Genomic DNA, 13,990 nt, shown 5'->3' with positions numbered 1-13,990 from the left:
GTCCAGCCCAGAATGTACCAGAGTAGAAACCAGAAATCTCAGTTCAACCCCAGCACTTAACCAGTCACTTCACCTCCCCGGGCTCAGTTTCCTCTTCTGTGAAATGGGGCTGCCCTGCTTCGCACCCTGGGCTGGTGGGAGGAGGGATAGTTGAGTCAGAGTCACCTGCCACTGCAACAGCCCTCTCCCAGATTGGGTCTCCGAGGGGACCGAGCTGACTCTCTCCCACCTCTGGTCAGACAGGGCTGAGTCATGGATGCAAATAAGGTCAGGGGAGATGGCATCTCGATGTTGATTCTCCCTCCTTGCCACCCCCGGTCAGCCCAGAGAGAGCCCCGGCAGTGAGTCTGGGTTATGGAGACTTCCGATCCAGTCTCGGCTCAGGGAGCCCAGGCAGGGCAAGCTTCTCCTCGTCTGTAAAGTGCCCACCCACGCAGCTCGGTGCCTCTGCCCTAGACTGTGAGGGGCTCACGGATCCTGCTGCTGCAGGCGGGGGAATCGGCCAGGCCCAGGTATCACGGCCACAGGGTGTCCTGCACCGTTCGGCCCCCTGCCACTTCCCTCCGCAGCTGTCTCTGCCCCCGCTCCCCGCACACCAGCTTCCCGGTATGTTCAGTCATGTAGTGGTCCACACTGCCAGCGGCCCCCAAATTCACATGTTACCACCCCGGGTGCCTCCTCCCAATGTCTGTCTGTCCCTCTCTGTGATTCCCCCTCTCACCTCTCCCAAACCAGTCGGCAGTAACTAGGGGCAGAACCTCTTGTCCAGGCCACTCCCTGGCAAGGTGGGGTAAAGCATCAGAGATACGCAGGAGATGGGAGTCACCTCCCAGCCAAGGAGGGCAGGAAAGGGACAGAGTCTCTCCCAGAGCCAAGGATGCCCACCCTCCCCCCCTCCTCCGCCCCCCAGGGCACTTGGGCAAAGTGCTTCCCTGCGGAGCGGCCATCAGCCTTCCCGACCGGAGGGATGCCTCCACTCTCCCCTCCCGCAGTTCCGCTCTGCTTGCTCCCGAACAGATGATGGCAGAGACGGAGCATATGGGCCCCAAAGTCACCGGGCATTCTGGGAAAGTGACACCGCCACCCCGGGCTTGGCGGGAGGGGCCCATCGGCTCCTGAGCACAGCTTCTCCCTTTGTTCTTCACAAGGGCACAAGGTCACCTGTCCTGAGCCTCCTGAAAAGGAGCTGCACACACTGACTTCAGGAAGAACGCCCTCTTTCTAGGCAGTGCTGTCGGAAGGCGGGTGGAGGCTGGGCATGTATGGGGGGGCATCTGAGAGCCAAGAACATGTGGGGGCTGGGCCTCTGCCACCTATGGGTCACCCACCCGACCTGGTCTCCACCTCCCCTCCCCAGCAGCAGTCTGAACCAGGCCCCTGCTCCCTTGGGGTCCTGCAGGTATGTTCGGAGCCTGCACAGAGCAATGTGGGCGGATCACAAGAGCCCCCAGCTGGGCTCCAGGACTAGCTCCCCGATGGCCTCCGTGGGGCCTTGCCTTGTCTGGGTGCCCTCAGCACTCTCCAAGCTGATTTTCCTCCCCCCCCCCCCCCCCGCACCTCTGACAGGTTCTGTGTGCCTCTGAGCTAGACCATGCAGTATTGTCCAGGGACGGTTTTCCTTGCCCAAATTGGGAAAGCTGGGCAAAGGGACACAGCATCAGCCCAGGGCAGGGAAGCCTGGGCTTTCTTCCTTCCTGTCCCCAGGGACACCTGAGGCCTGACCAAGCAGCCCCTTCCCCTCCCCTGGCCTGGCATCTGGGCACCTCAGCCATCGGAGCCCGGGACCCACATCCCTCCCAGACACGCAATGAGCTCTTTCAGAAGAAGCTCGGAGCTTCGAGCATTTGGCCAGGGGCTGGCCGACCTCCAGGCTTGCAGGTCAGGACCTGTGTGGATTGGGAAAGCAGCCCTGAGAGCCCAGCTGGGAGCTCAGGAGGCAGCAAGAGGCCCAAGAAGGGGGCAGAAAGCAGGAGGGAGCAGAGCAGCTGGAGTTGGAAGTCTTCAAGAGGGGGAGGAGCCAGGGGATGAACGGCACCGGGAGCCCCGGCTCTGTGCTCTCCGCTCACCACTGCAGCTTCCTGAGTCCGGGAGGAAGCTGCCAGGTGTTCGCTCCTTAGCAGAGAAGCCTCTTGGTGAGAAGGAGGGAGGAGGACGCTTTTCTGATTTCTTCCCACCTTTGACCTGTGGCCGGCATGACCCTGCCGCCACCTCTGCTCTTTTCTGGCCTTCCCTGGGAACTGCCAGGAAGCCCTCAGATTGTGAATGGGAGCCTGATTCTTCAGGGCAGCAGGGGAGGGCACTGACTAAATATAACCCAGTCTGCCTATGGGCTAAGTAGGTTAGAGCCCAAGACGGCCCGTGGAGACAGTACCGGCCCCTCCAAAATCCAACCCCCAACTCCCCACCAGGAACCAGAGCAGACCTACACACACTAGCACATCCTGCCTCTCTCTGACACCTGCCTTCCCTGCACTCGGAGGTTGTGACCTGTGACCTGCTTATAGAGGTTTAGACGGGAGGGATTAACACAGCCTCTGCCAAGTGACCTGTGGTAGCAGCTGGCCTGGAACACCCACAGCTCAGGAGCCAGGCCTTGGCTGGGTGAGGCTGGGCCCAGGAGGGGCAGGCAGTGCACAGTGGGGGAGTTAGGCCAGTTGCAACATCAGGAGAAGGTAGCCAGGCCCCAGGCAGTCTGAGGTGTGCAGTGCACGACACTGCCACACCCCGGGCCTCTCACCCAGCTGAGCAGTGGGACCGATGGCTGTCTCCGTGCCTCACAGGGCTGCTGGGGACAGGAGACAAGTTCAGGCCGAGGCAAATACAACAAAGAACAAAGTCCGGGGACTGCCTTTCACAGCCTGCTCCTCTTCTCCACAGGGCCACCCGTTCATCGTGCAGTTCAACGATGGGAATGCCGCCGTGGTGTCCATGTGGGTGTGCAGGGCGCTGGAGGAGAGGCGGAGCCAGCAAGGGCCCCCCTGAGGCCTCAGTGGGGCGCTCAAAGCCAGGACTGGTCACCGAGGGGAAAGCTCCCCCGTCACACCCCCTTCCGTCTGCAGCAGAACAGCTTTGCTGGGCCCGAGCCTCCTTGCTCTCACCCTCGGCTGTGCTGGCAGACGCCCTTGCCTAGGGAGCTGTCCGGGGTGGCCATCCCTGGCCAAGGGGAGCCTTCGCTTCTCCAGTCAGGAGGCACTGACTGCAGGGAGGGTGGAGGGTTTGAGGCATCGAGAACAGAGGGCTCCTCTGCCTCCTCTTCCTTCTTGCTAACACTTTTTTGTAAAGGGTCAGGCACCATCAGCATCGCTGATGGGAATAAAAGTATTACCGCTTTGTGACTGCCTCCCTGTGAGGGATGTACTGGTCAGGGCGTCTGTCGCCCACCCAAGGCTGGGGGTGGGGCAGGGGCTCCCAAGTCAGCAGGGGTATGTGGCAGCACCAGCCCCCCAGCACCTGCCAACACCTGAGTGCTCCCCGACATTCTAGGGCAAGGCCCAGAGCCCAGCCCACTGACAGACCCAAAATCCAAGCACAGGGTCCTCGAGCCAAGTCCCTCAGCAAGGAGCCGCTGAGCTAGCAGCAGAGCCAGGGCCTCAGGACCTCAGGCCCCCACTGTGTGCTCCCCACGGGACCGGGATCTGCCCCACGTGAGGGGACTGGGCTGTCCCACCAGCTGCAGAGGCTCTGCCATCGTGATCTGATGGGGGGGGTGAGGGGGGCCCAAAGCACAAGAGTTGGGAAAAGGCCCCGGTGGGGGTGGGGTAAGTTCTGAAAGGCCCTCTTCCACCCTCCACTCCCATCCCCCAGCACCCGCCCCTCTCTGCAGCAAGCTGCCCCCCATACACACACCCTGCAAATCTCATTCACCGCAGGCCCTTCCCAGCCATCCTCGGGTAATCTTCTCAACTGCCTGCCAGGCGAGTGTGGCTACCACCCCCACGTCACAGATGAGGCACTGAGGCTCGGGAGCCTCGGGTTTCTGCTTGGCAGTCTGAGCTCCCGCTTGGCAGTCTGAGCGGCGCCCAGCCTGTCCAGTAACCACTGCTGCCACACCCGCCTCGAGAACCTCCTCTGCCGCTGCCTCGTCCGCCACCCGGGGCCTGAGGTGCATGCTGGGACTTGGCCGTGACGCCTTTCTCTCTCACCCCCCACATCTGGGCCACCTGGAAGTCCTGTTATCTTCACCTTCAAAATGTATCAATTCCCCCACTTCCTGTCCTGTCCGAGGCCCCATGCTCGGAGCACCGATGGCCACAGCCTCCTACCAGGCCCCGCGTCCCCTGCCCCCTGCGGTCCAGTCTCCACATGGCTGCTGGGGGGAGTCAGTTCAAATGAGATGGATCGTGGCCCTCCCAGTCGCCGAGCCTCCACGGGCTCCTCTCGCACTCCGCGGACAAGCCAAAGGCCCAAGCTGGCCTGTGTGGCCGGTCGGCCCGCCATCTGGATCTCAACTCCGACGCACCCTACTGCAGCCGCCTGGCCCCTGCTGAGCCTTGAACATCCAGGCACAGCCCCGTCAGGCCAACGGAGAGACGGCCAACTCCCTGAAGGTCCCTGCCCCTCCGCAGAGCAGGCTCTTCCGGGGAAGCCACTGCCCAGCCTGGGACAGCATCTCCCAGTCCCCGTGCGCGTCACAGGAGCCGTGTGACCAGTGCTCGTCAGTGGAATGAGAGCAGGCGGTAGGTTGTTTTCTGGCCAACAAGCTTAAGATGCAGATGCGCCTTCTCTGCTCCCCCACCTCCTACTACATGAAAAACATGCCTGTGGCCGGAGGTGGGGGAAGACTGAGCCAAGATGGAAGGGGCCTGAGTCCCCACCCCCGTGTGGAGGGACGGGCAAGCCAGGGAACGCCGGCGCCGCCCGTCTGTGAGCTGGACTCGCACCACGCGGTCGGTGTGCGGCACCGCCTGGGCCTTTGTCCTTGGAGCGGGGCACAGTTCCCCCACCCACCCCTCTCCCTTCCGCACCCCTAAGATGTCTGTTCAAATGGCACCTCGGTGAGTCCTGACCTGACCACTATTTAAAACAGAAACCCTGCTGGGACTGATGTGGCCCAGCGGGTTGGGCGCCCTCCCACAAGGTCACCGGTTCGATTCTCAACCGATGTTTCTCTTGCAAATCCTTGCTTCTCTTCCTCCCTTCCCCTCTCTCTAAAAATAAATACATAAAATACTTTAAAATAAAAATGAAATGGCACCCTGGCTGGTGTAGCTCAGTGGATTGAGCACAGGCCTGCAAACCAAAGGATCGGGGTTCGATTCCCAGCCAGGGCACATGCCTGGGTTGCAGGCTAGTTCCCAGTGGGGGACACACTAGAGGCAACCACACATAATGTTTCTCTCCCTCTCTCCCTCCCTTCCCATCTCTCTAAAAATAAATAAATAAAATACTTTAAAATGGAAATAAAATGGCAGCCCTCCCACAACTGTTCCCTGGACTTGGGCTCCCCTCGCCGGCACCACCCCCTCCACTGCGTGTCACCCTGCGACGAGGCGGATGTAACAAGTTCTCTCCGGTCTCCTCGCTTCCCCACCCCCACGTACGCCCCACAAGGGCAGAGATGCCGGTGTCCCAGCACCAAAGACAGAACCAGGCTTTGCAGGTGCCCACTGAACGTTCACCGCCCTAGTGGCCGGAGTGGCGGGCTGTGGCCTCCAGCGCAGGCGCAGTCACTGCCCATGAGGGGGCTGCCCTCGGAGAGGCGTCGTTTCGTTTTCTCAGGGTTGGGGTCGTCATCATTTTAGCAGCACTTTCCAAGGCGACACAGGCCTCCGGCTGCCCCGAGCCTCGGACCCCGTGTCCGTCTCCTTCCTGAGCACCTGCAGTTCTAGGGCCGGGGAGGTCACGGGGCCAGCTGACTTGCAGGCCAGGCCGGGCGCCCCAGAGGGCCCTGGCGCCCCGGAGGGTGAGCCCGCCACCGTGCAGACAGTTCTTGTCCTCACTTCGAAGACGGACCCCGCAGGCCTGTCATCCCCAAGCCCCGGGCCAGGGTGGTGGGGAAACAAGCAGGTCCCCGCCCCCACTGGGCTGAGGCGTTGCTGTCCAACTCCTTTAATCTTCAGAGCCGTCCACGAGGGCGGTGATGTTATTTGGCCCGTTTTACAGATGCAGAAATTGAAGCACAGAGAAGCCAGATTTGCCCAAGGTCACTCAGCAAGTAGCAAAGCACAGTTTAGAACTCATAACCCCACCCTTCACCACAGCTTCAGAAGTCAGCTCTCTGAGTGCCATGCATGTGCATGTGAGCACACACGTCTCATTCTCTAGCAGAGTTTGCATGTGAACTGCAGTGCAAAGATACAGCGTGGGATGTCCAGACAGAGGCCCCTCTGATGGCCGTGCGGAACACTGGAACCTTCGAAGCCCTGGACCGGAGACTGGCTTCCAGGCTGACCTCAGGTCTCCCCCTGAGCTGCTGCAGCTGCCTCATCAGTGAATGCAGGGGCTCCTCCCAGCCCTGAGGCCCTGGAGCAAGAGCTCCCGCACCTGAGGGCCACGGACCCCGTCAGCATTTTGTGAGAGTGACAGAGCCTTGTCCCAGAGTAACATGCACCGAATAGATGCGCGCACAGTTTCATTCACAATGGATCGTGGGGCCCCTGCTTTGGGGAAGCCCCCCAGAAGTCTCCATTTCCCTCTGTGTGAAATCTTTGGAAGATGGGGAGCTGTGTGACCCCTCAGGGGTTCGAAGATCCCTCCGGCTGGAAAGCAGGGCCCTCTTTGGCCTATTTAGGCTCAGCAGTCCCTCCAGCCACCCTTGGCAGCCCTGAGGCCGAGCTGTCTGTGCCTTCAGGGGTCGTGAGGGGGGGCAAGACCTGGGACACCAGCAGGAGTGAGTGCTTCCCTCTGCCCAGAACGCCACCCCACCCACCCTCGCTCCACAGCCGGCTTCCACGCCTCCCTTCAGGCCCATTTCCAGCAGCATCCCCTCAAAGTTTCTTTATTCCCCCTCTGGGTACAGGGCCGCTGCGGGGAAGGCACTCCAAGGGGTGGGGGGGCTGGGGGGGTGGAAGGAGGGGCCCTCAGGCACAGCTCCGATGCCCCAGGTCTTCTCGCTCCAACTCCCCACGACCCCAAGTGCCTTCTGACCAGAGCCTCTCGGACACCAGACCCCCATGGGAGGCAGCCTCGGGCCTCTCAGACCTGCAGGGGGGTCTGGAGGGGACCGCTTCTGGGACAGGCGCATCCTCACAGGCCCCACTGGGGTCACACTGGGAAGCAGGTGCCACCCTGGTTTGGAGACATGGAAGCCCCTCAGCCCACAGCCCCTTCCTGATTCTGTCCCTTGGTTTTCTTACCTGGCAACTAGTTCCCGGGATCCCAGGGTTTTGGAGATCCTCTAAAAAGGCAATGGGGACAGAGAGGGCAGGTGCGACCTGCCTCCCAGGTACAGACAGTCCCTGTGGCCCAGAACAGTGATGAAGAGCCTGAACCTGAGGCTCGGCCCAGTTGGAGGTGGCGAGGCCTGCAAGGTGAGCTGGGCACCTTAACCTGGCTGAGGAGGGAGGGAAGCCGCCAGTGTCCTGCTGGAGGCCCAGGCCCTGAGGCCTTGGGCTCAGGCCGAACAGACCCACATCCTTCTGGGAAGGCACATGCTTCCAGACCTCTACACACTCAGGGCTGAAGGCCAGAGAGTGCACTCAGCGTGAGGCCCGGGACGGGACCGGGCCTGCCCCTCTGTCACAGGGGTTGGGAGTGGACAGCCTGGGGAGGTGGGGGGAGCCCGGAGAGGCTGCGACTCTGCCTCAAAGACACCTCCATCCCCGCTGACTGCTGCCCAGATTCCCCACTGGAGCGCCATCCGTTAGCTAAGTTTGGGCCCTATCAGGACGGAACCTCTGTTCTCACTGTGGAGCAAGGCTGGGGAAGGAGAGGACAGCCCAAACTCCCAGGGTGGGGCGGGCAAGCCTTCAAAAGGGCAAGGAGGGAGGCCGAGCTCACAGCTCACAGCTGCCCAGGCCGTGGACAGCGTCCTGCCGCCACCCTAGGGCCAGGTGGACGCCCAAGATTGCACCTGACCAGCTCCCAAGTTCCACACCCAAGGGTCAGGGTGTTTCCACTTCAAGCAGCCAGGAAAAGCTCTACCCAGGGGCGGGAGGGACCAGCACTGGCTCCCAAGGCTGTGTGGGGAAGTCCAGCAGGTGTGGCGATGCAGGGAGGAGTTAGTGGGGCATCCCAAGCAGGAGGAGGCGGTCAGTGGCTCAGGAGGAGCCCAGAGCCTGGTCCCCTGTGGGCACTGGCCATGGCAATGGGTGAGGGGACCAATAGGGAAGGGGGAGGAGGTCAGCCAGCCCTTCCTGGCCGAGATGCTCCTATGCCACTTCCTGGCTATGTCACGACTCCTTTCTGGTGGGCAGCAGTTGTGTCCCTGACCTGCCAGAGACCTTCATAAACTAGGGTGCAGGCAGAGGGGTGGGGCTGGCAGTGGGTGGGAACCCTCAGTGCGAGGCCAGATGGAGTCCCCAGGGACAGCGGGGACAGGCCACCGAGATGGACTGTAAAGTGGTGCAAGGTGGGGGGTTCAGGGGGGAGCAGTAGAGCCCAGGCCTTGTAATGACAAATTTTCTGCTGAACGACTACAAATATTCACTGTGACTTTGGACAGAGTCTGAAAAAGACTTCGTTTCCTCCCTTGGCGGTGTCATTTGTCTTGTTTTGAGGCCGGGAGATTGCAGGCACGAACGTACAGACTGAAGTTCGTCTTAATTGCTCCTGTGTCACCGCCTCTCTGGCAGATAACACAGTACGAGCAAGTCGATGGGCTGGGCCCTGCAGGTCCTTCTTCTAAAGTGAGACAAATGTCCCCCCTTCAAGCCCGACAGTCCATCGGCAGCTCTGTCATTTATTTATCTCCCTAACAGTTTGCATTAACTTGCGAGGGATAAAAAGTCTCTCCCGCCCACAGACTTAGTTAAAAAGCCAGTTGGGGAAGTTGGGCTGTGCTGCTGGCCCTTCCTAAGAATTTGCTTTTTGCTCCCCGCCCCTTCCTGAGGGGGGCTCCTGGGGGTCACAGAACAGCAGTGCAGGCACATTGCACCGGGAAAGGCGGCGAGGGCAGCGGGATGGGGAAGGTGCGCAGGGGTTCGCAGAGCCCCCGAGTGCAGATCACCGGGATTCTGAGAAGGAAAAGAAATACTACTGCTGTCTTGCAACATCACCTGGGCATGGCAGACTGTCTCACCCTTGCCTCATCTGGTCCTCCCAGCCCCATACTAAAGGGGTGTCCCCAACTCCATGTTCCTGTCCCAGAGGGTGATGCTCTGCTCCCTGAATGAGCCGAGACCTCTCTGACTCCGAGCCACTGCACAGGCTGATCCCTGCACCTGGGCACCCCCCCCACCACCGGTCTGTCTCCTGCCCAACTCCTGCTCATCCTCCAAGGCTCAGCTGAAATGCAGTTCCTCTGTGGAGGTCTTCCAGCACCCCACCTGACCCCCTGCGGGCCTCAGGGCTCCCCATCACTGCCCGCCCCATTGTACTGGCCTTCTCTGTTTTCTTACACCATCTGTCCGTCTGCTTATATCGTCCCAGTGAGAGCCCCTCAGGAGCCGGGTCAGAGCCTGCATTCGGGAGATGCTCCTGAGAAATAGCAGTTAAATAAATAGAGGGGGGAGGGCGGGGCTTCAGAGGACTTGGGGAACCGGCTTCCGCCATTCCTAAAAACTGCTGCAAAGACGGGCTGTGAGTCCTCTTTAATTTCCTCTCCACTGTTTTGCATTTTTCTCATGTGACACATTTTTAGAATAAAAATAATTCATTTTTAAACTATTTTAAATCTATTAGCCAGCAGGACGGTAGGAGAGGCACGTTCCGAGTGAGACTGTGCCACCCCACCTCCCTGCACCCACGGTGCCTCAGGCAGTCGGCGGGGGAGGCCTGTGCCTGGAGTCACACAGCCCTGGGCCTGAGTCCTGGCTCCCCCCGCTAGTCACTGTGTGACCCCAGACAGGATGCCTCACCTGTCTGGGCCTCAGGGGTGAAAAGGGGCAATGGCAGTGTCCACCTCGTGGGTGTCGGTGTCATTATGAAGTCATCCTAGCTGCTGACCGTGACACACACAAAGCACCTCCAAAGGACTGGTTTCCTTCCCTGTCCCCCAGCTACGCACCAACCTGCACACCACCCCCCCTCGGTCCATGTGACTCCCCACTGTTTCATCTGCCTCCCACCCTCCAGGTCTGGAGAAGGACAGATGAGGATATGAGATGTGTCACCTCCAGCGAGGGCCCGGTATGTGTGTTCTGGGCTCTAATGGCAGCGTCTGTGGGCGACCACACCAGCCCCCACCAGTGAGACCCTCGGCCCCCACCCAGGGCTACCCCAGCTTCCCAGGAGGTCTGCACAACTCGGTGCAATAGCTCTGGGCTCAGACTTGGCCACAGCCAATGAGGGCAAAGCTCCGGATCCCAGGCAGTGACTCCAGGGCGAGGATGGGGGCAGAAGTGCCCTCCCTCCAACCCCCGCACACCCACACTCTCGCGGTGAGCCCCCAGTCAAGTCCTCATGCACACTCCATCTCCCAGCGGCCTCCCTTGTTAGATGTGGCCTCTCTACCCGCATCTGCAGCGGGTAGAACGTGACCACCCCCGCCCCCACCAGAGATGTCCACGTCCTGATTTCCAGATGCCGTAAATGTACTTGTGTTATATGGCAAAGGGGAATGAACGTCGAAGATAGAACTAAGGTTGCTAATAGCTGAGCTTAAAATAAGATTATCCTGAATCATCCAGGTAGGTCCGATGTAACCACGAGGGCCCGTGAAAGTGGTAGAGGGAGGCAGGGGAACAGCGGCAGGGTGAGACAGACCCGAGGATGCTGTCCTGCTGCCTTTGAAGATGGAGGAAGGAACCAAGGCCAAGGAATGCAGCCTGCCTGCTACAGCTGGAGAAGCAAGGAGACCAATGCTCCCTAGAGCCTCCGGGAGGAATGCGGTCTGGCCAGTGCCTTGATTTTAGCCGGGTGACAGCCATTTCCAACTTCCAACCTCCAAAATTGTAAAAAAATAAATGTGTGCTGTTTTAACATGCCACAGTAGCCCTGGCTGATGTGGCTCAGTGGATTGAGTGCTGTCAGTCCAGAAGGCTGTCACTTCGATTCCCAGTCAGGGCGCATGCCTGGGTTGCAGGCCAGGTCCCCAGTTCAGGGCGTGAGACAGGGAACCAATGGCTGTTTCTCACGCCAAGATTCTCTCCCTCTCTTTCGCTCTCCTTTGCCCTCTCTCTAAAAATAAAATCTTGAAAGAGAGAAAGAAAGACCATGGCAATTTGCTATAGCAGCAACAGCAAACTCAAAGACGGTTTCCTGTCCACTCCCAGCCCACGCTGCCCCACATGTTTTGGAACAAACGCTTCCACGTGTCTCTCCCTTTACAGCTTACAAAGCCCACGTCCCAGGCCCCCGTCCTCAGCTGCCTTCTTACGAACCAGCCTGCCCACCCCGACGCACACTCTCCCGGCCCACGCACCCAGCACCATTATTCCCACTCTTCACGAGCAGGGCTCCCTCGGGCCTCCAGCTCCACTCCCCTTCCCATTCCATCTCCAGAGTTCAGCCTCCCTGAGCCCCGGAGCCTGGGCCCTTACAGTGCCTCATCAGTCCTGGGCACCAGCTAGAGGGGGGAGACCCCCAGGGCCTCTCTGAATTCTCTGCAGGGCCCAGCACACGCACTGGAGACAATATTTATTCAACAAAAACTTCCTCAGCCCCTCTGGTGTGCCAGCAACTGGGGACACAGCAGCGACTGGGGCAAGCTAGTCCCTGTGCTCTGGAGCTGACGTTCCAGTAACAGAGGCAGACAAGGAAGAAGATGGTAATTTCAAGTGGGGACAGTTACTGTGACCAATAAGTAAAGGAGGGTAAAGGGATGGAGAGGGATGGGGCTGGGGAGGCAGCAGTGGTGTTGGGAAGGACGTCACTTTCCTATTTCCATTGATACCAGCTCAGAGAACTTGAGCCCCTACTGTGTGCCAGGCACTGAGATGGGCCCTTGGCACCTCTCATCTTGGTTAGTTCTCCCAAAAGTCCTGTGATGCCAGTATGTCAGTTTTATGGTTTAGGAAGCTAAGGATCAGCGAGGTGGAGTGATTCACCCAAAGCGACACATCTAAGAAGTAGTTGCCTAAGATTCCAACCCAGGCCTGTCTGAAGTAAAGGCTATTTCCTCAGCAACAGCTGCCTTCGTGCAAGATGCAGGCCACGTTCTCCTAGGCCTCTCACCCCGGTAAGGGAGACAGGACAGCCATGGTCACTCCATCCCGGTAACAGAGGCACGCACACATCAGAAGGGGGAGGCAGAGTGAATTATCAATGGGGAGGGAGAAATGGGGAAAGTCTCAACAGTGTTTGCTGGTGAATGGCTGCTTCCTGAATGCTGAGCAGTTACAGTGAACTTCCATTTGCATCTTCAGAGGAAGGAGGCTGGGTGGGCCCCTTCTCTGAGGAGAGCTGGCAGGGAAAGGAGGGTAGCCATTTCCACAGGACAGAAAAGACACTGAGGTGCCAAGACCAATGGAGACAGTGGTCTTTTCAAGAGATAGTGCTGAGACTATTGGATATCCATGAGCAAAAGCCTGAATTTGGATCCTCGCCTCCCATCATACACAAAGATTAATTCAAAATGGACCATAGCACTTCCGGTCAAGATGGCGGCATAGGTAAACACGGCTTGCCTCCTCGCACAACCACATCAAAATTACTGAACTATAGAACAACCATCACTCAGAACCGTCGGAAATCTAGTTGAATAGAAGTCTGGCAACTACAAAATTAAAGAAACCACATCCATCCAGACTGGTAGGAGGGGCACAGACACGGACCAGGCTGACCCCACATCCACATGGAGTAGATGAAAATTCAAGAGGGATATGTCAGGAGTGAGGAGTGCCAGCTCCATAACATACCCCACAACTGGGTTTCCAGTGCCAGAAAGATAAGTCCCCATAACTTCTTGCTGTGAAAACCAACAGGGATTGAGTCGGCGGAAGAAGCTTCTGGAGTCCCAAGCAGTTCCCCGGAAAGAACCCGCACGTGGACTTACACAGACTCACTCCCTCTGAGCTCCAGCACCAGGGTAGCAGCTTGAAAGGCGCCAGTGGTACAGAGAGAAAGTGCAGTATCTGTCGTCAAGGTGAGAGCTGGGGTCTCTAAAGATAAACAAAAAGCTTTAAAAAATAAAATAAAAATGGATCATAGGCATAAATGTAAGAGCTAAAACTACAAAGCTCTTAGAAGAAAATATAGGAGTAAATCTTACAACCTTAAGGTCAGATATGACACCAAAACACAAGCAGCAAAGAAATAAAATAAAGTGGGTGTCATCAAAAATAAAAATATGTGTGCTCCAAAGGACATCATTAAGAAAGTGAGAAGACAATTCAAATAACATATTTGCAAAACCTCTATCTGATAAGGAGCTTGTACCTAGAATATATAAGGAACTCCTTTAACTCAATAACAGCATTACAAATAACCCCACTGAAAAAGTGGGCAAAGCCTTCAAATAAACATTTCCTGCAAAAAAAGATGTACAAATGGCTAATAAGCACATGAAAGTGTACTCAAAATCCTTGGCTATCAGAGAACGCAAGGCTAAACGACAATGAGATACTATTTCGTACCTGCTAGGATGGCTATGATAAAAGAGACATAATAACAAATACTGGCAAGGGTGTGGAGAAATCGGAGGCCTCGTTTAACTGGTAGAACTGTGAAGTGCTTCGGAAACACAGCCTGGCAGTTCCTCCGAAGGACAGACACAGCCACCATACGACCCAGCAATTCTACACCTAGATGCAATTAAAACATACAACCACGCAATAACTTGCACACGAATGTTTGTAGCACCATCATTTACAATAGGCAAAAAGTGGAAACAACCCAAATATTCATCAAAGGATGAACAGGCAACAGGTAAGCTCTCCATGCAATGGAATATTATTTGGCAATAATTAAATACTAGGGGTAAAAATGAGGACAACTGTAACTGAACAACAAT

The 13,990-nt window shown here is 57.8% G+C and overlaps 1 protein-coding gene across 4 annotated transcripts in view; it reads left to right on the top strand.

Moving 5' to 3' along the window:
• MAP2K5 (mitogen-activated protein kinase kinase 5) overlaps positions 1-3,357 on the top strand; it is a 256,131-nt gene extending 252,774 nt beyond the window's left edge. For all 4 annotated transcript variants that reach the window (XM_053670162.1, XM_037155695.2, XM_037155694.2 and 1 more), the window contains one exon: positions 2,878-3,357. In XM_053670162.1, the coding sequence (XP_053526137.1) occupies positions 2,878-2,982 (105 nt within the window). In that variant the 3' untranslated portion in view covers positions 2,983-3,357. The remainder of the gene's footprint in view (positions 1-2,877) is intronic.
• Positions 3,358-13,990: the final 10,633 nt, after the last annotated feature.

Source organism: Artibeus jamaicensis, unplaced genomic scaffold (assembly GCF_021234435.1).
Source record: "Artibeus jamaicensis isolate MK-2021 breed Jamaican fruit bat unplaced genomic scaffold, CSHL_Jam_final contig_548, whole genome shotgun sequence".
Lineage (NCBI taxonomy): Eukaryota > Metazoa > Chordata > Mammalia > Chiroptera > Phyllostomidae > Artibeus > Artibeus jamaicensis.
Note: the sequence above shows the minus strand (reverse complement) of the source record. Positions and strands in the feature narration are given on the sequence as shown.